The following is a 21,185-nucleotide window of genomic DNA, read 5'->3' on the forward strand; positions in this document are numbered from 1 at the left end:
ACCTGAGGGGTATATTGTATACATTGACTTATTATGGTGTGGCACTTTAAAGGGCGATATGTTGTGGCGTAAGGGCGTGATTACCGTGATTACCGAAATTACTGCAATTACCATTACCTGAGGGGTATATTGTATACATTGTCTTCTTATGGTGTAGCGCTTTAAAGGGCGATATGTGGTGGCGTAAGGGCGTGATTACCGTGATTACCGAAATTACTGCAATTACCATTGCCTGAGGGGTATATTGTATACATTGTCTTATTATGGTGTGGCGCTTTAAAGGGCGATATGTTGTGGCGTAAGGGCGTGATTACCGTGATTACCGAAATTACTGCAATTACCATTACCTGAGGGGTATATTGTATACATTGTCTTCTTATGGTGTAGCGCTTTAAAGGGCGATATGTTGTGGCGTAAGGGCGTGATTACCGTGATTACCGAAATTACTGCAATTACCATTGCCTGAGGGGTATATTGTATACATTGTCTTATTATGGTGTGGCGCTTTAAAGGGCGATATGTTGTGGCGTAAGGGCGTGATTACCGTGATTACCGAAATTACTGCAATTACCATTACCTGAGGGGTATATTCTATACATTGTCTTATTATCGTGTTGCGCTATAAAAGGGCGATATATTGTGGCGTAAGGGCGTGATTACCGTGATTACCGAAATTACTGCAATTACCATTGCCTGAGGGGTACATTGTATACATTGTCTTATTATGGTGTAGCGCTTTAAAAGGGCGATATGTTGTGGCGTAAGGGCGTGATTACCGTGATTACCGAAATTACTGCAATTACCATTACCTGAGGGGTTTATTGTATACATTGTCTTATTATGGTGTGGCGCTATAAAGGGCGATATGTTGTGGCGTAAGGGCGTGATTACCGTGATTACCGAAATTACTGCAATCACCATTACCTGAGGGGTACATTGTAATACTCACTTTGTATTATGTTTTCATGGTAGAGGGTGATGTGTAAGTTTAGTATGATAGTATGACACGCATTCATAATAAAGTGAGGTTATGTTTCAAATAGTCATGAAAGTGTAGTATGAAATGTGTAAGTCATCGCTTGTTACGCTTTGTATAGCATGAAGTAGATAGGGAAAGACACATGTCATCATTCGTGACAAATGTAACATTACTTGAATACGTGTATTAGTGAAGTATTTTTCGAAGTGTTTTTCAGTCCACCATAGATTGTAACATTGCCGTATAAGATTATTCGACCCCATTGATAGATATGTAGGGGAATGATATTTTAACGGGGTCCCTTCAATGTATGTAAATATACCTTCGCTGAAAATGAAAATCTTGTAGTCTCGTGACGCCTAAAAATTTGGTGTTGTTTTGATCCTTAAAGTAGGGTACTTTAACATTTTCAAATTATGGAAAAAATCAATTATTTTCATTGATACCCCATCCAATTACTAAAGTCGTCTTCCAAAGTGCAATCGAGATCGTAAATTTAGATAAGGTTACTCCCAGACGGCACACAAGGTCAAAACAAAGTCCATGTGACATTCATAACGTCCAAATAACGTTATTTGAACGTTAAAACAACGTTGTGTGCCAGCTGGGGCTAGCATTCTTCAACATCGACATTTGAAAAACCAAACAAGGTTTTCTCATTGCACAAATATACCGACATGAAAGTGTGTTTCTGACAAAGGTATTATATTGATGTGTTTTTTACAAAAAATATTTCTATTTATCAAAATTAAGTAATATAGATATAGTAGATATACTAGTAAATTTTTCACAAAAATAAATTTGTCTGAAATGTTCCCGAATCTAATGAGAATAATGTCCCCTTTCAATTGTCTTTTCCAATATAAAGGTTCATTTTCTAATTTTTGTCTTTTCAAAACCAGTCATGGCTTGTTTTGCTGCACTTTTTCTTTGCTGTGGCCTGGTGATGCAAAGTAGATGCCAGTAACTTAAGGGGGGGGGCGTACGGGACTTCCAAAAACCGACAAACCGCGCAAAAATAGCTCTTTCACCGATAAACCGACAAAATTTTTCCTCTTCACCGACACCGACTTTTTCTTCTTGCTTCAAAAAAGGTCTGTAGCTCTTAATAATGTAGACTGCATGTATCCCCAAAATTTTTGTAGCAAAACTAACCCATAATCCCCAATGCAAGCTGGCAGGAGTTCAAATTATTGTTTAGGAGGTAGCAGGAGGCGCAACACCATGGTTTGTGCCGACGGAAAATTTTTCAGTTTTCAAGCTTTCGTTTAGGCTAAAAGCGCCTATTTAGGCACTTTTTTCCGAAAATAAGCTGGCTTAGTGAATCAATACTATTCAATACGGGCATTTATTATGTTGGTTGCCCTCGATGGAGAAAACTTTTGTATTTTCTCAACCCTCTATGCGAGCGAAGTGAGCGAGAAAAAAATTGATGGACTTATTTGTGCCGAGATTTGTGCAAGTTACTTGTTACTTGTCCACGATTTTAAACTCAAAAATTATAATCTCTAAAATAGTGTTTTGAAAAAGCATCTTTTGAGGCCCTAAAAGTATTACTGGACTGGACTATTTTATTTTCTGCTGGTCATATATACACAGTAGAGTGGTGGGTAGGTCAAGGGTGGGGAGTCAAAAGTAGAATTTTGGCTGAAGGCACCTCCTAGGCATATTCTGGCGCCCCCTTTTTGGTCGCATTAGTATACCAAAATTTGTTTAACTTGAACTTTTGGTCATTTTAGAAAAATTTAGGAAATGCGAGCGAAGCGAGCAAGAAAAATTCGCGACATTGTTATTATCGAGATGAATTGCGTAAAGTCAATTAGAGTATAGTGATATGCGAGCGAAGCGAGCACAAAATTTTCGACTAGAATTTAGAAAAGGAACAAAATAGAACCACGTTAAATTATTTTAATATAACTTTATAGAATTATAAAAACTTTAAAATCAGGCATATAATATATGACAAATCTTATGAAAAATTCCACAAAAAATTCCTTGAGGAACTATTATTGGTTATGCCTATTCTAAAAAATTCAATGCAAAAAGTTGACTCTGTTTGACGCGAGCGAAGCGTGGGAAAATTTTTTCCAAAATAGAGCTTAAATTTGAGCAAAAGTTTAGTAAAAGGGCGCCTTAAAGGGAAAGGGGCGTTAAAGTTACATACTAAAGAGCAAATACGAAAGAAAACTTTCTTCTTTTGGCGCCCCTTCAAAAAGCCTCCACTGCGAGGGGGAAGTTGCCCCCCTGCCACCACGCTACTGTATGTAAACAATTTTTTCCATCAGAGCTTTTACTAATGGGCTATTGCTGAACATATGTTATTTAACTAGGTCACTCCTGGTGTTTTCTGCGAGCGAAGCGACCAAAGAAAATTTTACTTCTTGATTTTTGATTACACGTTTTTTCTTTTATTAGAATACCCAGTTTATAAGAACATTGAGGCTGAAATTCGTCAAAAAATTAAGAACATCGTAAGAACATGCCCAGCCTCAGTTTGGAAAAAAATGACAAGAAACTACAATTATTTCCTCGTTTCAAGCAGTTTTAAACAAACTTAGGAATGGATTTTCTAAATCGAGAGTCAAATATTGTCCAAATTTTACCAATTTTAATTTCTCTTTATTTTGCATGATATTGTCGATTTAGAGTAGTCTGAAAATTCAAGAACGCATCTAAGAACATTTCAGGCTGAAAATTGCTAAAAAAATAAGCACATCCAGGCTCAGCCAAATTTTAGGTGTTCTAATAAAAAAAAACGTGTATAAGGATAATCAATTCTCAGAAACCGACGTATGTGATAATCACCGAAAAACCGCTATTTTTTGATTTTTTCACCGATAAACCGAACAAAAACAGCTCAATCATCGACACCGGGATGTTTTCCCTTCACCGATAAACCGACATATTTCGAGCTCTTCACCGATAAACCGACAAAAAAAGCGCCGAAACCGACAAACCGCGCAAAACCGCTTTCCCGTACGCCCCCCACACTTAAGCTCTTCTCTTCCAAACTGATTGAGGAATATCAATTATTTTGAGCATATCAAACAATTGAGTTAAAACTCTTTGCTACTCCCCTGGATTAGAAATAGCAATTTCCTGGCTGATTTTTCAGGTTATTGTTGATGGTTAAAAGTTACAGGTCATTTTTTGATCCTTTCCTTTCGATTTCTTAGATTTAAGTTTCGCTTCGTTGACCCAAACTGAACATTTCTTCTTAGGGTTCATTCGAGATCCTTGCTTGCATTTGAATGCTTTTGCAAATTCCTCTGAATTGGATAATGTTCCAATCACCCTATAGAGAAGAAGGAAAAAAGGTTGAAAATACCTCACAAGTGTAGTTATACAAAACCCAAAACCTGTATATCTTCATTTCAAGAAATCTTCTGCCCTAAAGAGCTAGGTTTTGATACATCATAGCCCCTACTTTTTTATGAAACATTGCGAGCATATTTACCTGTCTATTAGGCACCTAAGAGTCTTTTTACAGGGCTTAACTGACCTGAGCCAAAAGTAAAATTAATATATGAACCTGAATCTTTCTTCAGTGTGACGATCGTTCAAAGTGGCCAAATATTCTTCGTTTGGTCGACTGATACTGCAATAAGCCTGTCAGAAGGTAAAAAAGGAGAATAAGCCGCGTGATTCATTATCTCTATTGGAGAGCTCGTGCTGTTTGCCAACTATTTCTAAGCAGACCAACTTGTAATAAGGAAACGGAAGAAATCTTCAAAACATTTTGAATCTCAAAACTCTATCTGAGATTTCAAGATTTCAAGGGTCTTTCTGCGAATTTCGCCTACAAGGAGCAAATATACTACTGTACCTGTCCAAAAGAAATATGGAAGAGTTGATGGTTATCATATTCCAGTCCTTCGAAAGTTCGCTCTTTATCTTCATTCTTTTTCAGCCAATCATAGTAAGCCTTCAAAAGAATAAACCAATGATGTTAAATGCAAGATTTTTCAGTGTTAATACACTAGTAGAATACATACTTCTGCCACTTCTTGTCACAGGTTTTATGTAAAAGCCCAACGTGACTCATTATCAAAGAACCATTCGGTTCCTGTGCTAAAAGATCAGAGCTGCCTTCGTCGAGAGCGTGCATAGTTCTGTGAAGCAGTTATGTTACTCAAAGACTTAAAGATGAGAAAACTTAACTTTCCCTTTTAAAAATACGTTCAATGAGAGTTACCCAGCTGACACATAACGTTGTTTCAACGTTCATCTAACGTTATATGGACGTTATGAATATTAGAAAAACGTTGAAACGACGTTGGGGGGGGTTTTCACTTTTACGGTATGACGGTATTGGGCCTTTTTACCCCCGGTAAATCGGTATTACGAGAATAAAACGACGGGATTACGGTATTTCATTTTCTACCGATATCGGTAAATTGCCTGTTTTTTTGTCGGTATTTCGATATTTTTATCAATAAAAAACGGTATTTCGGTATAAAACTATTTACCTTTTAGTTTCTTCATGAGTTTCATGCAGAAAAATTTTCAAAAAAGATAAGTCTCTTCCGCTATTTTAACCAGTAAAATTTTCTTGCTCGCTTCGCTCGCACAATCTAGGATGTCCTATTGAGTTATTGTCATGGTGAGGTTATTCAAAGTAAGCAAAACTTTACGATAACTAAACAATTTTTGTTATTTTTCTGCGGGCGCATTTTTTTAATGACAACTTTTGTGATGCAAATACTGCATCCAGTAGTTCTAAAAGCATCTTGTGCAGCATCGAACTATTAAAAAATAATTCACATCATGATGCACATGATGCGTTTCCAGGCAATCTAGGCATTCTAAATTTTAAATTTTTTCTTGGGCGAAACTCTTGGAACGCCGCACCGGGTACGGCAGGTACGTCGCTCGCCGTACCATATTTTTGCCAACAAATGGTCAGTGTTAAATAAAATCAAAAATTGTATGACCAAACAAGGCATACTTGGCTAACAATAGCGTATTAAGGCCGTTTTTCAATAACAAAGGAGAGCGAAAATTCTCGAAAGATTTTCGCGCTCGCTTCGCTCGCGTTCTTTTTTATATTTTTTTTCTTTCCTCCGATAGGGGGGGTTAAACTTTAGAATTCGTGTCCTCTAGTTCCACCACAGCACCACCTCTATGAAGCCTGTGTTGAAGTCTAGGGCTTCTCAGACCATGATTGGCCCAAACCTCGATTTTGAATTAATTCTCAATATAAAAGACATCTTATGGGTCTGCGAAGAAGAAATTATTGGGGGAAAGGCTTATTTTTGCATTTGCCTCCCGTAACAAGCAAGTAACTTTGGCGCGGCAGACCTAAAATATTGCTTTATGAAAGCTCAAATAGCTGTAAAAGAGGCCTTAAAAAGTGGACGATATCGAGAATAAGGTCACAAAACTAGCAAAAAACTTTATTGGCGAAAATGTTTGGTATATAAGAACAAGCTGGAGTTTTTACAAGCTCTCGTTTGATTTGGTTGGTCGTTAACCTGTAATAAAACAATTTTGTTACTTTTTCTAAAGAACGCGTCATCTCTATTACTTCAAATAACCAATTAGTGAAGTCTCTTGTAAAAACTCCAGCCCATCCCATAAGAATAGGTCAATCTGTTTAAAAGAGACCATAAAAAGGTTAAATTTAGCCCAATAAGGTCACAATCGTTTAACCAAAGATGTAAAAGCAAAAATGGTTTTTTTCGCGCGTGAATACGTGAATTGGCAAAAATTTGTGCGTGAATACCTGAATTGAGGGTTGACTGGGGGGCCTCATAAATTACAAAACTTGTTTGTACAATTTCTCATTTGTTACTACACAATAGATTTGATAACTGAAAATTCATTATTTTCGAGAAAAAAAACATAAATATAATATCGGTATCGGTATTAGGCTTCCTTCACCGACGGTATTACGGTATTTGACCCAAAATCTTGTCGGTATGTCGGTATTTAAGACCCCTGAAAACCCCCCCGACGTTGTGTGCCAGCTGGGTAGTTAATTGAAATTTACCCTGAGTGAAGTTTTGAATCCACCATTATCAGCAATATTTTCTCCAAGAGTCAATTTTCCATTCACCTGTGATAGAATATTGGAGAAAACATTGAGTATCTGGATTTACAAGTGGAAAAGAAAATCACCACTCTTAAGGCTCCCATCCCTTGAGTACTCATTGGGCAAGTCTTTTAGTTTTGAATAACTATGTAATATTCTACGCATACAAAACGTCTGAATCACAGACTTCTATCAAACATTGTGAAAAAATAGCAACAGAGGTTTAATCAAAGTTTACTCGTAGTTCATCATATCATTAAAATGTTATATAAACCGCACTGTGATCACTTACATGATGTCCACCGGCGACTTGGTATTGATTGTATTGATCGATCATACATTTGGTTCGATTATTGAATTTCTCTTTCGATGATTTTGTCCACCAATCGTTCATCTCACCATATTTATCGAATTGGCGCCCCGTGTTATCGAATCCGTGAGACATCTCATGACCTAAGATTGCACCGATTGCTCCATATGCCATGGCACTAGTTTGAATTAAAGAAGTGTTAAATTAAATGGTGCAATTTAATGGGTCTTGTCTTGTTAAATATGATAGCACAATGAATATAAGTTAGAAATCGTATACAGTCAACTCTCTCTAATTCGAACCTCTGTTATTCGAAATAAAATATTAGTCCCCTCAACTGGAGAGTGGTGTATATTACTCTCTGTAGTTCGAAAATTTCTCTAATTCAAAGAAGATTTTTGTAGTTGCAGTTGACTTGGTTATAAAAACTTCTTTGCATAGCAGGTTTCATTTTCGTCATTTCACATGGAATTAATCAATAATCGATGATCAATGATCAAATTGACTTACGCAGAAAGTCCTTGGTCACCATGCAAGAAAGGTGGTTGAAGAATACCAGCAGGAATGACTAGAATGGTAGAGAAAGCAAATTAAACACAATTAAAGTGGACTACGGTCAACTCACTGGCAATCCAAATGGATCTTCTTATGATAGTGAACTAAACTTGATTTTTTTTATTTCAAATATGAACGTTTCTCAATGAACCATTCGAATTGAGTTTTCCCGCTTGAGCTCTCAGGCTATTTTTCCTCCCTATAACTCTAACGATTGTTAGCCCTGGCTCTTAAATCTAGTATCAGGGATACGTTTGAATCTTTTGGTGCACCATTTCACTACACCACTACACTTTGAGGGTAGGTACATCGTATACAATTTGTTTTTGTATTTGACGCCGACGGTTGGGATAATTTCCTAAGGAAAAGAGCAACTTAACGAAATGCAGACATATTTTTTTATCATCAGAAAATAAAAGGTTTCTCACTCATTCCGTTGATATTGAAGTTATACAAAGCGTTGACGGTTTGTGGATCCATCGACCATCTAAAAGAGAATATGAGTTTAGAATTAGAATCTCCATAGACGATCCTATCGTCTACACACGATCACTAAAAAAGGGAATAGTTTAGGGGAGCAGAGGCGTGATAAATTCGGGTGGAGTAAGTAGTGGCGGAGATGTTTTGTTCCAAAACTCTACCGCCACTTTTTTCCCGTAAACGGCCTTACGCCCTAACTCTTTCTCGCGTTTACTGACCTTTAAACGGACGATAGCATTGTCTAGAATTTCCGATGTAATATCTGTCAAATGAGTTGAAACGACTAAGGGCTTTTCTTCTTGCCAGTATGAAAGATACCGAGAAGTCATTTCCTTCGCAAGTGACAGAGGGGGGGGGAAGCAATTTTATTGTGTGGGTTGGTTAGAAAATGAAGATCATAAAAAAGTCTTTACTCTATTTTGTCAACTTCTTCATTGATTTTATTTAACATTCTTTGATGAGCAAACTTGATAATGTTCAATCTGTTCTTGAAAAATTCTTTGTCGTTGATATCCAACTAAAAATGAACGGAATGAGAGAGCCTTTAATGACGGTGAAAATCCGCGCAGAATTTCGCCTGTATTTTGGCTAATAAAGAATTACAATAGGCTTGAACCATGCGTTTAATGATCTCTAAAATCCATTCAAACACACATACCTTTCCATATTTGATTTTGAAGCGTGTGTTGTTTCTCAAATACGATGGGTACCCTACTCGATCTATCATTGATTCAGCCTGAAATAAAATACAGATGAAGTTTTTGAATTCAAAGCGATCCTATTCACTACGTATACATCAACGATATTTCCGCTGTACATTTCATTCATTACATAGAAAGACAAAAAGAAACAAAAAGACATATCAGGAATCGGGGCCCAGCTTTTCGAAAATCGATTTGATTAAATTCTAATTAGTGCTAATCGCTATCGAAATTGCATCCCGTTGATTAACTTCCGTTGTCCGAATGTCAAATCAGCTAATCGAGGAAAATTCTGCCTGTGTGTTTCAAAGATCTTAATCCTGACGTCAATTTTCGAATGTTTCCAAAACAGCATCGTGGAAAACAATGAATTCTAACCTTGTCTTTGACTCCACATTTTGTTTCGTTATCCATCCAAGACAGTGTTTTAACATTGGCAATGAAAGCTGTTCGAATGTTGCTAATCATATTCTCAATCTACGGTAAAGAGGAGGTATAGAGTGATTTAGACCTTACTTTACTAGACCGAGTTTCTGCCTTGCATTCATTCGGATTAAGAGATGATACACAGTCAGTTTGTACTTGAGAATTTGTTATTGATGCGAAAAAGTGCTTGATTAAAGGCGTTAGTACAAACTATAGGGGATGCAGAGTGACTTAGACCTTTATAAAACCGAATTTCTGCCTTGCTTTCGTTCGGCTTAACAGATGATATACACAGTCATAAGGTATTTTGAAAATTTGTGATAGAAAAAGATTGACAAAAGTCATTGGCGTCAAAACAAGAACTTTAGACAGTCACCACCCTATTAGCCATAGAGCCACTATTGGCTTTTACGGAAATTGGCAAAAATGCATTTAGCTTGAGAAATCTGTAAACCTCAAAACTTTTGCTGGTGAGAATGAAATCCTCCTCTCCCAATCTGAACTATTTGATAGGTTCTTTGCCTAGCACCCCTATATATTTAGAAATATTTAATTCACTTCCTGTTTTTACACTAGAAGTTGGACTCACGTAAGTTTTCTTGGATTTCGGGAAATGATGATCAACATAAGTCTCAGCTAATCCTTCACCAAGATATTCATTCGTGTATGCAACGCACGTCTTCCATCTTTTACGAAGACCCTTCGTTCCTAACACGTTTTCTTTATACTTTTTTCGAATGTTGAGAAATTTTTGTGATAAGTATGGGATTTCATCTTGGATGATACTCCAGACAATGTAAGTGGATAAAACCCTATAAAAAATGAGAAGTGTTTAACAATTTGATTTCCGAATCATAAGGAGGATGATTCCACAGCTACAATCTTACAATCAAACAGGTTTTTTTTCATCTGGAGCATTTAAAATTTCAAAAGGACGAGTAAAAAATTACATAAGGTGATCGTAATCTAAATATTATTTCTACAGCAAAAGACGATTTTCATCGGCTACGCCAGATATTTACTGTTAAATCTCCAATTAGCGCTGCTTTCTAGGCCGCAAATAAAAGTCTAAAGATCGCAAAAACTTCGCCCTTCAAAAAGCGGTCCTACAACTTTAAAGGTTTTCTTAAAAAAAAAGAGTGATATCGTTTGCTTACTCATCAATTTTAATTAACAATCTTTTTGATATTGAATTGACACGGATGTGGAGCAAGATTGGTTTGAAAGAGGAAAAGAAAAACATTTTTTTTGCTTATATCAGCTCAATTCAACAATATGGAGACACCGTCCTGATATGAAATATGTGTCTGATATGAAATAGGAACACTTATGTAAAAATAAAACCTCATCAACCGCATCTCAGCGCTTGTTTGAAGATATCCAGTGACACTTACTCTTTTTCAGTGTGTTTTATAATCGTCATCATTTTCTTAAGGTAAGGCATAGCAGGTACAACAATATACGAATTTGGATTGACTTTCTTATTGTGTCCTTGAAACACGTAATTGATATGAGACATCCAATCATACTGAGAAAATGAGAGATTGAAAGTGAAAAATCAGGAATCAAATTACTGGTTTTCTAACATCAAAGAGCAGTACAATTTATGCCATCTAGGAAGTCTCTTTAGGGTCCTGTAAGCTCTGTACCATGAAACACTAGATCCGATATTTCAACTTGACAGTCGATTACTTTAGAACATTTTTACAGTCTTTTAATATTTTCCCGGGGTTGCACGGAACATTGGAAAGAACGGAGAATCCCGGCAAACGCTCCTACTTTTTTTAATAAATCTGAATAGGTTAATCTGCAGTAACTATTCTCAAAAGATGCCGGTAAGGTAGTAAGTAACATTGATGGAATCTTACATCTGGTGCTTTTTGCATCAATTCCTTCAACTTGATTTTGTTGAACCATGATTTCTGTTTGATATCATCTGGCACCGAAATCTAAATCAAAATGATCATTTAAATGAGATCATATTAGGACCCCAATTTGGCTGCTCTTTCGTAAAGGACCAGATTCAAAGGGAAATTCTTGAAAACAATGAATATTAGATTTATTTCACAATTTCACATCATGAGATTTTGAGTATGAAATTTACAACTCGTTTTCTTTGATCAAACCATGGATTTATTATAGAGACTCTGGATAAACATCGAATGAAACGGTGGAGAGCGAAGTATTGTATTTCCATTGTTTCAGAAAACAATCGATGTACAGGCTTTGTCCGCAAAGGACAACTGTCATGGCGGCTCGAAGGACTCTGATTTTGAAAAATGATTAATACTCTTATTTCTTAAATGTTCTCTAACTTTATCTATTCTTACTTTTGCTGACGAAAAGTTTGAAAATAAATGCTAGTATACCAAGCGGATACATTTATGAAATCTGGTGTGAGAAAAACATCACCAGACAAGTAAAATCAAACAAAATGCTTATAATGACACGAAATTTTCAATTGGGAAAATTTTTCTTATATTTCTCCGAGAAGAGCTGAGATTGACATATAATAGACGTGAGTCTCACAGCTCCACTGTGGTATGAAAATCTTTTGGTGGCACGTGGTGGCACAGTGGATTTTTTGAGGTTGAATTTTAAAAATTTCTGGTCTCAATATTCAATTTCTTATACATAGCATGTTTTTGCATCTTTCTCGCAATTTAAAACGTCATAACGACCTATAATTAGCAATTAACTAGAAGAGTTTAAATCTCAGAGGAGAACTTAAAGTCTCATTTGGGAATTGGATAAGTGTATTTTGATGATAAATGCAATTAAAATGCTATGAAGAATCACTTTAATGGTGGAAGGAGGGTGAACAATACTGTCATTACTGAGGACAAGGCTTGTACATGAGAAATTGGCAAAAATCAGCCAGTTGTTTTTCTAGTGTCTTTAATAATTCCTTGATCAAACTAGGACCAATAAACATTTGTTAAACCCTTGATCAAATGATGAGGTATAGAACTTTGCTTACTGTAGCCAATTGTCGTTCAAATTCAATGGTTTGATTTGCAAGTTTTTTGACATTCTTACATTTCAAGAGTGTAGCCACATCTTCCAAGTATTGCCGATATCCGTTGATGGTCTAAAGAAGTAAAATTTTGAAATAAAACTGGATAGTTAGTCAGGAATTGCTTTGTAAGACCGCATATGTGAACAGACGAAGTTAATTAATCATCTACATATGTCTGTGTATACTATTGAAACTCTAAATGCACTGTGAACTGAAATTCGTATATTAAAGTTTGCTCCAAAAATTTGGTTGTTGATAAATAATTTTTGAATTTTACTCTTGATTGAAAAAAGGATGTCAATTAAAGTAATATCTCGTTGGAAAGATAACTTGAGCAATTTTTTGCAAATTTATTTCCAAAAAGTTTGAGTAATACCTTTCTACTATCAGGAGAGTCTGTCATATATAATTCACGTGATAAACTTGGTCCAGCTTGATCAACCTGTGATTAGCAGAACAGGAAAGTAATGATGAAGTGTACGTGCTGGGGGAAAGTAACCATTGATTTTATTGTACTTGGTTACTGTCTACAAATTGAGCTCCCTGTCTCATTTACCCAGTAAAATACTTTAGGCAATAGATTCGATTCAGATTGAATGGAGTAGCCAAGGAGAGGCAGAATTGCATGTTTTGAAGTGGAGCTTCTAATTTTGTTTACCAATATTTTTTTTTTCAAAATCATAGTATCATCCAATGAGAAGAGAATTCGGAATAGTGTTCAAATTTCTGGAAACCTTATTGCTGGCAATGATTCTTTGATCAATCTTTCAGTGGGTAAGATTTATTAATATCATTGTGAATTCGAAACAAAAACTCTTACCTCAATAATATGTTTATTAGTATGTTTTGGGTCATCACTGACATGCACCGAAAACAATGGACCACCTGATGACGTAAAATCTTTGTGTATATCCTTAATAATCTTCATGACGTCATAATTCTTCAAATCAAACTTCACACCTTTTCCGCCCATCGCCCATCCACCAATGGCGTTGATTAAATCAATTAAGGGCGTTGCTTTAAGGGCGTTTATAGCTTTCATATCTTTACATGATTCATAATAATTTTTAGCCTTTTTATACATGAAACTGGTTGGAATTTTATCTTTAGAAGAAGGCTCTAAGATCTTTTTTAATTGTTTTTCAACTTTTCTGTTCAATTTACTGAAAGTTGAAAATGAAGAACTCGTTTTTGGAATTGGATTATTCTTAATCCAATTTCCACATGAAAATTTATAAAAGTCTTGGCAAGGATCAACAGTGGTGTCCAAAGAGTTTTTAATATATTTGGCAACCTTTTTACACTCAGCCGTATCACATTTGGCTCCATTCATCTTTGCGGCGCCGGCAAGGAAATTACGACGAACAGCACCTCCAGTTGTGACAAGCTCATCAAAACTGTTTTCTCTTTGATCAGTTCTAATAATCAAGACAACTGCACATAATAATAACATTGAGATGGATCCAACAGCAAAGACGGACCATCTCCGGCGATTTGTGGTGTTAGATTCTTCCCGTTGAAGTTTCTTGTAGTCTTGGCCTCCAACATAAGATGATGACTTTGTGAAACGGTCAAAATCTAAGTCCTGTAAAGCTGGCATGGTCGAGAAATATCTCTAATACAAGAGCCTCAAATAACCAAGAAAGATCAAGGAATGACCAAGGCCGAGCAAGATTCCAAAAACTCAAATATTCATGAAGAATTTGTCAAAGAAAATGCGTTTTTTATTTATCAAATCTATTCCAATTCAACTACTTTAATTTTGCAATATCCTACTTCTTCTGCTGCAGCAGAATGCTTGCAAATTACTGGATCCTTTAAAACATTCAGAATATGTGCATCCAGAGATTTTCTTCAACTGCTGAAACCAATCATAAATGCTGAATACATAATTAATGAGGTTTTTAATTTGCAAACAGCTTCATTTTGATACAAGCTATACCCAAAATGAGTTTAAAGTTTAAGATTTTTCAAATGTTTAGTACGTTTGCAAATACATACTAATGCACATACTAGACGCCCCTGGCAAACAAGTATGGAATTAAATTCTGCAAAAAGAAGAACACTGTAAAGAAAATACAAACAAATTTTGTTCCTTTTGTCTTTCAAATTAGATTCGTGTATTTCATACTGAAATTTTATACCGACAGAACTAAAAGATAGTATTTTTATATATTTTTAAATTTTCTTTTCAAAGTAAAAGCACCGGCGATTAGGAAAAGGAAGTATTGGTACACCCCTGTGTCACAAACCCGCTGGGAACCCCTACCCCACTGAAAAATATTTGCGAAATATTTCTTCCCCGGCAGAACAACGTCCTTTAATTTCAGCCCAACTTGTAAATTGACTTTGATTTTATCATCACGTAAAATTCAATCGAAAAATTCTAACTCACGGTAGGAATAATGGAATTTTTATTCCCATTGAGATTTCGATAGAAGTTTTCATCCCCAGTGAGGGAAAAACTTCCACCAGGGCTGTGAGACAGGGGTATAGTATGACTCGAGGTTATCAAATCAATAGGAACCTTACTGGGTAGAATCTTGACAGGTTGCCTCTAAAAAAACTATAGTTGAATTTAGTCGGGAATTTAGTTCAATTATCTTGTTATCTGTAACAGAAATACAAACCGTACAGAGGGTAATATTTATATTAACATAATAGAGCATGATACAAGGGTAAGGGCTATTACATCCAAGCCTCCATCGAATTTTTTCATGTAGATGTAAGTTTAAAATTTGGCATTACTATCTGATAGGTTATGCCTTTACTGTCACCCTTTTCACGCATTAGTCTACTTCCATACATTTAAACTATGGTCACTGAAACATTGCCATGAAAATTCTCCTGGAAATTGGCTTCATTCCAACGAAAGCTTACAGAGTCATCATCAATCCATTGCTTCTGGTCATATCTTTGCATTTCCGTCAAACTCAAAATCCGATTGTAAATAAACAAATAGGAGATTTCACCATTGAATTTGTTTTCCTCTTGACCAGCTATAGTGTCTCCTTTAGAACCATCTCCTTTTAAGGATGTGCCCAACATCATTTTCATGTCAACTTCAGTGTGTGCTATATGTTTTGGTCTATCATCAGGGTAAGAATCAAATTGACCATCAAATGAAACATTCATTGTGCTACTGTAAGCTGACCATGAAATACAGACTGGGTACCATACCCCTTGCTCCATTAAAATATTTTTGAAGGCTTCACCTTGAGATACAGAATCAACATGGAGCATGTAACCAGTACTTTTGATTGAGAAATTCATCATCTTTTGATAACCCCCGTCCATGAACCCATTAGCTTGATACAACGCTAAGACAGTTTGATGTTGATCACCTAGGTGGCGTGTTTTGAATGTGAAGCAAATACTGATGTGATCTTCATTTGTGTTTTTGATGGACGGGATCCAAACGTAACTAACAGAGGAACCGATATTATTTTCTATGTTGAGTTGGAAACCAATTTCTGAAAAGATAAAGTGTGAAATTTTATGAATGATAGACTTAAGGAAGAACCTAGGCTGGCCTGGTTGAGGTTTTTTGGGGGACTGGGTGATGAAGTATAACATCATTTGAAAGGTTGTGCAGTGTTATGTATACCCTGAGTATCAGAGGTTGAGTTTTAAGAGAAAATATCAACCTCTGACGACCAAGTGTAGTAATTTTATCGAGTGTATGTGTCAATTTAATCAAGATGAATATCATTGTCTAGCAGACTGTATCAATACATGGAGGTATAAAGAAACAGGAGAAGTATGCTATTGTAACCAAGCTCGCCCTACGATTAAAAAAATTACGATGTATGCATGCTCATAATCTCATATTACGTGCATTTTTAATGAGCTCTTTTATTCATAGGTGAAATCTTATTGGCTCATTTAAGCTTTAGAAATTAGATGAGACGAGATTCATTGTTTCTGACATTAGTGTAAGAAAATATTTTGACTAAAAAAATGCCTGTAAACTTGGCAATCCTTCATCAAATGATAAGATTTTTTAATCAATGTTTTCTTTAAAGTGAACTCTATTGCTTGATACTTTCCTCCAAAATTCTCCAGCGACTTTATGTCTACAAATTGAGTCTGAAATCGTGTGTGCTTATAAAGAAATTTTCATTTTCTGGTTTGAGAAAATATCTTTTGAAAACAAAATTGAACGGATAACAAAATGGAACATAAACTTGTTTCATGGACAAAGTTTTATCCAAATTTTCGTATATTAAAAGGCTATAATCGCACGGTGGGTTATTTTTTCTTATTTGGCACGCTGCATCCTGTAGAGAGCAATTAATCGTTAATCACACTCTCCGATGCGGCGCCAATGTTTACAAAATTGAATTTAATATTATTTCTTACATTTTTTTTGCATCGAACGTTTTAATTGCATTCGAAATTTATTTTGTGAGAAAGAAAATCAATAAACAACAATAAAAGAAAGACATAAAGAGAAAAGAAAAATATAAAACTCTCAGTGTAATTTCTGTAATTTACTTTCCTAACTGGGAAAAAGTAGTGACAGCCATTGTGTGATTAGCTCGTAATCACATAATAACTCGTACAATTCGAAAATTGCACTCGTGATTTTTTTGTTTCTAATTTTCCTCGTCCTTTCGGACTCGGACTCGGAAAATTAATAACAAAAAATCACTCGTGCAATTATATTCGAATTGCACTCGTTATCATGTGATTACATATACAAATCTTCAATACTGATAATTAGAATGATCAGAACAAACTTGAGTTCTACTAAAATGTCTTATTTCATCGTGTAAGCTTAGAATTTCTTTTGATACATTTTATAAAGGAAATCAAAAGACTTTAACGACCAATTACCGACACATTCAACTCCTGTTTTTCTTTATACCTCTATGATCAATATAAATGTTTACTAATTGACAAAATCCCCAGAAACCTCCAAGTGTAATTGAAATGAGTTACTTGCAAAAGAAATCTTCTACATGATTCCCAAATGTATAACAGTAATTACTAAACTATTACTATTATGGCAATTTACTTTCATTGGAATCAAAATAACAAATAGATCTTGACTCTTTTTAAAAAGCGTTGATGACATTTTTGAGTTGTGTTTTCAACGACGAAAATAAAATAATCAACTTTGAATTCAAACCAAGATCTTGGATTGTCGTCATGGTTACTTAAGTCGATTGTGCGCTGAATAGAATCTCCATTAGTCGGCACAGGTCGGAATATGATTTCGGCATGTGCTTTTCACGTTATGTTATGGATTGATATGATAAAAAAAACATCTTCTCACCGTATTGACATTTTTCACCGAGAAATCGCAGACCATCACACTGGCATTGACATCCTTCTGAATCGTTGCAAACCATGTTTTGGCGTTTGTCGCAAGATAAGGGATGACTCACATCCTGAAAATATTATGTCTTATAAGTTACGGTAAAGTAGTAAAGGGAGGAGTTGTCATAATTTTAGATGGCTGCAGAAAGAATTGAAGCTAGTGGTTTTGTCTCAGCATGAATGGAAACCCAGAAATATTCAAATCCTAAACGAAGGGCCGACCAAGTCACCATAAAATCGTTAAGGGTAATACAATACGGATTTCCATTAACAAAAATGGAAAAATATATACGTTGAACACGTTTGTCTGCCTCGTGACCGATTGCTTTTGGTCAATTAAATTGAAAAAATGTTATCCTTACCATTCGCGTATAAATCGCACACCCTTCACTTGTGATTCCATGATGTAGTTTCAGAGGATGTCCAATAGAAAACAGCTCACATTTATGCTGACTCTTGCAATAGTTGAAGCCCGTGCAAATCTTTATCTTCTTCACAGCCTTTTCGCAATGATGACTGCATTGAAGCAAACTTTGCGCAGTTTGGTTTTGAAAAATAAACTCCTGCTCAATTCTATGATCTTCGACAGATAGCTCAAAAAAGCAGGGATTGACAGCCAAAGACATGTTTATAACATAGTAAAGAAATGTGATCAAATTGTGTTTCAGCCAGATTATCTTCATTTTTAAAAACTTAAAAATAGATAAGCCTTTGTAGTTGACAAGTTGTTGAGATGAAGAAGTGATCCGGACCTCGAATTCTCTGAATTTTTTTAATAAATGAGGGTGAGACGGCACACAGATAAAGACAATATCACGAGAGGAATATAGATTCTTAAATTACACGATGGAAAAAGAAGAAACAAAGAAAGAAGGAACATATTTTTATGTTGACACTTCTTTATTGAAAAACTTTTTATTGGATTTAATAACAACGATGATGAGATATCCTAATAATTTGTTACAAAAATATTTACGGAAAATATTGCACGATTAAGCTTTTCAAAGTATATCAATGAAGTAATGAGTAAACCCCCGGGGGCACCGGCTTTGACAGCCAACGGAGACGTGCTGCTGGAGTTTGAAAAATGGACCCTGTCAGATACGAATATTTGGTAAATTTATGACCCTGTCAGAAATAAAAATGGCCAAAATGACTAAAAGTAGACGAAAAATTGAAAAATTTTCTAGTTTCCACTCTGAAATCGTCAAAAATTACCAAAAGTCGACCCTGTATCTTAAAGATTAGTAAATTTTAGACCCTGTCAGATATCCGAAGAGCCTTCAAAAGGGATCCAGACCAGTAGCATGTCCCCGTACCCAATTTTGCTTAAGTGTCCCCCGGGGGTAAATCCCCTCTCTATGGCTTTAATTTTTGAAGAGGGTATGAAATAAAATCGAGTTACAGAGAGTTAAAAGAAAGAAAGAAATTATAGATTTATAAATGGATGAAATCCGTGCAAGACTACAAGATACAAAAAGTTGTTGCAGCTACGGAATTGTCGTCTATATAAAAGTTACAGAGAGTTGCGGAGAAACCACTGCACAAAAAAATTACAAACAAAATCGAGAAGAAATTTTGAGAAAGTCTGGAAACTTTAACCAAAAATTTTTCCAATACTAACTGCACCTTGAGTATAATTCTCAAAATTTCCGGTAGTCAATTGCAATGATTCATCTACAAACCAATTGGATGAGAAATCTGCTCTGACTGCGTCATCAGAAATAAAACTTGTATAAACCATAATGTAAAATAGTCTCCCTTCAAACAAATGTTCCGTTGATGGAATCACCTTACAATCTTCTTGAGTTTGATCAAGCTTCACGTCGCCGAACATTAGAGCCAGTTTCAAGGGCATCGGTGATGGATTCATTACGGAGGGTCCAGTCATGACTAATGAACCTCTAACACTGACTTGCCACATCATTTGATTGTCCTTGAGGAACCAACGATAGCAGATTGGTGTAGGAAGGTTCTTGAAAATACTGAGACCATTCTCCACAGTGGTGGTACCTCCATATCTGTGTTGCCGAACGTAGATTTTCTGATTGGCAATTATAAGAGATGTAACCAATTGACATTGATGGGAATCAAATAATCGGAATATGGTTTGCTGTTGCCGTTGATCTGTCGTTTCCATAACGAAACAGATGGAGAGCTCTTCACCAGTGAACTTTGGAATCTCCGGATAATGAATGTAGCTTGTTGGTCCACCGAAGACAAACGCAGAGCTGATGTCTAGAAAGGAGAGATATGCTGTTGATAGTTTCATTGAAATATTTTTTTGGTTAGTTAGGATTCTACTAAGCCGAAGGTTAGATTTCCTAGTTAAACAAGTTATTTAAACTTTGGTTTTGAAAGAATTTGGCCATACTTAAATCAATCAATGAATCAAAACAATCATTGAAATGGAGGGTGTATCGAGAGTATCAGAAAGTGCAATCAAGGAGAAAATAAGAAAAGAGATTCTTACTCCACTGGCATTGGTGGCCGATGAATTTCAACTCTTCACAATTGCACTGGTAACCTTGTGGAAATGTGGAATTTCTGGTGCAATCATGAAAGTTTTGACATGGATTTGGCTGACAAGGATCCTGAAATGATTATAAATTACCTCGAACATAGTGGACTTTAGGAGGGTACTCATTAAACATTTTTTCAATGGGGAAATTAACTTTTGATAGTATTGCCTGAAAAAAAAACCTTGAAAAGTTCAAGGACAGGTTCAAGTTTATACGGTCAGGATGTTATGCAAACTAGCTAAATTTTAACTGATTTCCGCCTGTTGGACACAATTTTGAAATACGCCTTTTCACAGAGTTTAATTGCCACCTACAGCCATATAAATCGAACAGCGTGTTTAAATTACAGCAAAAAAATTGATTACCTGAACAACTGGTCTATATTCAATTATAGAATCGTCTTCAGTTTCAATCATAAGATAAATTGAGCACTGGGTCGAGTCCTGGCCCAGTCCTTCAGTTAAAATATCATCCAAATTTTTCCTGTCCACAGCAGCATCAACGAATTCACAATACGAAAAGCTATTGTCTTTTTTCTGACAGAAATTGAATGCGGTACAACCATCTTTTAGAGCACATATATGGGTACAAGTCAATGCACTTGAAGCTGGTCTTCTGACAGCTTTGTCATCATCAGAGTCAATTTTCGAATTTTCAAGATAAAGTTCTGAAAATCTCGGACAGGAAAATATTAGACCAAAATAATACCATAGTGAAATTAGTTGAATGTAAAAATGGGCCATCCTAAATATACCCCTTTATTTCGTGATCAAAATTACTCATAATTTACGGGTATCAAATAACTTTAGGTTTGAATATTTTTATGAAGGAAGA

At 35.6% G+C, this 21,185-nt stretch overlaps 2 protein-coding genes and 2 long non-coding RNA genes across 4 annotated transcripts in view; 1 reads left to right on the forward strand and 3 right to left on the reverse strand.

Annotated features, from left to right (window-relative positions):
* LOC136813642 (uncharacterized) overlaps positions 1-21,185 on the forward strand; it is a 319,208-nt gene that overhangs the window by 44,020 nt on the left and 254,003 nt on the right. The gene's annotated exons all lie outside the window — the stretch shown is intronic.
* On the reverse strand, positions 1,664-14,330 carry LOC136813625 (endothelin-converting enzyme homolog). The gene is made up of 17 exons (XM_067070131.1): positions 13,325-14,330; positions 12,881-12,946; positions 12,466-12,576; positions 11,354-11,434; positions 10,880-11,013; positions 10,075-10,297; positions 9,438-9,536; positions 9,017-9,094; positions 8,772-8,875; positions 8,307-8,365; positions 7,834-7,891; positions 7,306-7,501; positions 6,972-7,037; positions 4,806-4,904; positions 4,512-4,588; positions 3,969-4,274; positions 1,664-1,946 (listed from the first exon to the last, which is right to left on the reverse strand). The coding sequence occupies exons 1-16, from the start codon at positions 14,102-14,104 to the stop codon at positions 4,109-4,111; spliced, it is 2,397 nt and encodes a 798-aa protein (XP_066926232.1). The 5' UTR covers positions 14,105-14,330; the 3' UTR covers positions 1,664-1,946; positions 3,969-4,108.
* On the reverse strand, positions 15,713-18,575 carry LOC136813598 (uncharacterized). The gene is made up of 3 exons (XR_010847507.1): positions 18,192-18,575; positions 17,786-17,900; positions 15,713-15,977 (listed from the first exon to the last, which is right to left on the reverse strand). It is a non-coding gene; the product is annotated as an uncharacterized lncRNA (long non-coding RNA).
* LOC136813646 (uncharacterized) lies at positions 19,391-20,767 on the reverse strand. Its single transcript, XM_067070151.1, has 3 exons — positions 20,717-20,767; positions 20,303-20,423; positions 19,391-20,067 (listed from the first exon to the last, which is right to left on the reverse strand). The coding sequence occupies exons 1-3, from the start codon at positions 20,765-20,767 to the stop codon at positions 19,427-19,429; spliced, it is 813 nt and encodes a 270-aa protein (XP_066926252.1). The 3' UTR covers positions 19,391-19,426.

The sequence above is a fragment of the Clytia hemisphaerica genome, unplaced genomic scaffold, assembly GCF_902728285.1.
Source record: "Clytia hemisphaerica strain Z4C2 unplaced genomic scaffold, Clytia hemisphaerica genome assembly, whole genome shotgun sequence".
In the NCBI taxonomy this organism is placed as follows: domain Eukaryota; kingdom Metazoa; phylum Cnidaria; class Hydrozoa; order Leptothecata; family Clytiidae; genus Clytia; species Clytia hemisphaerica.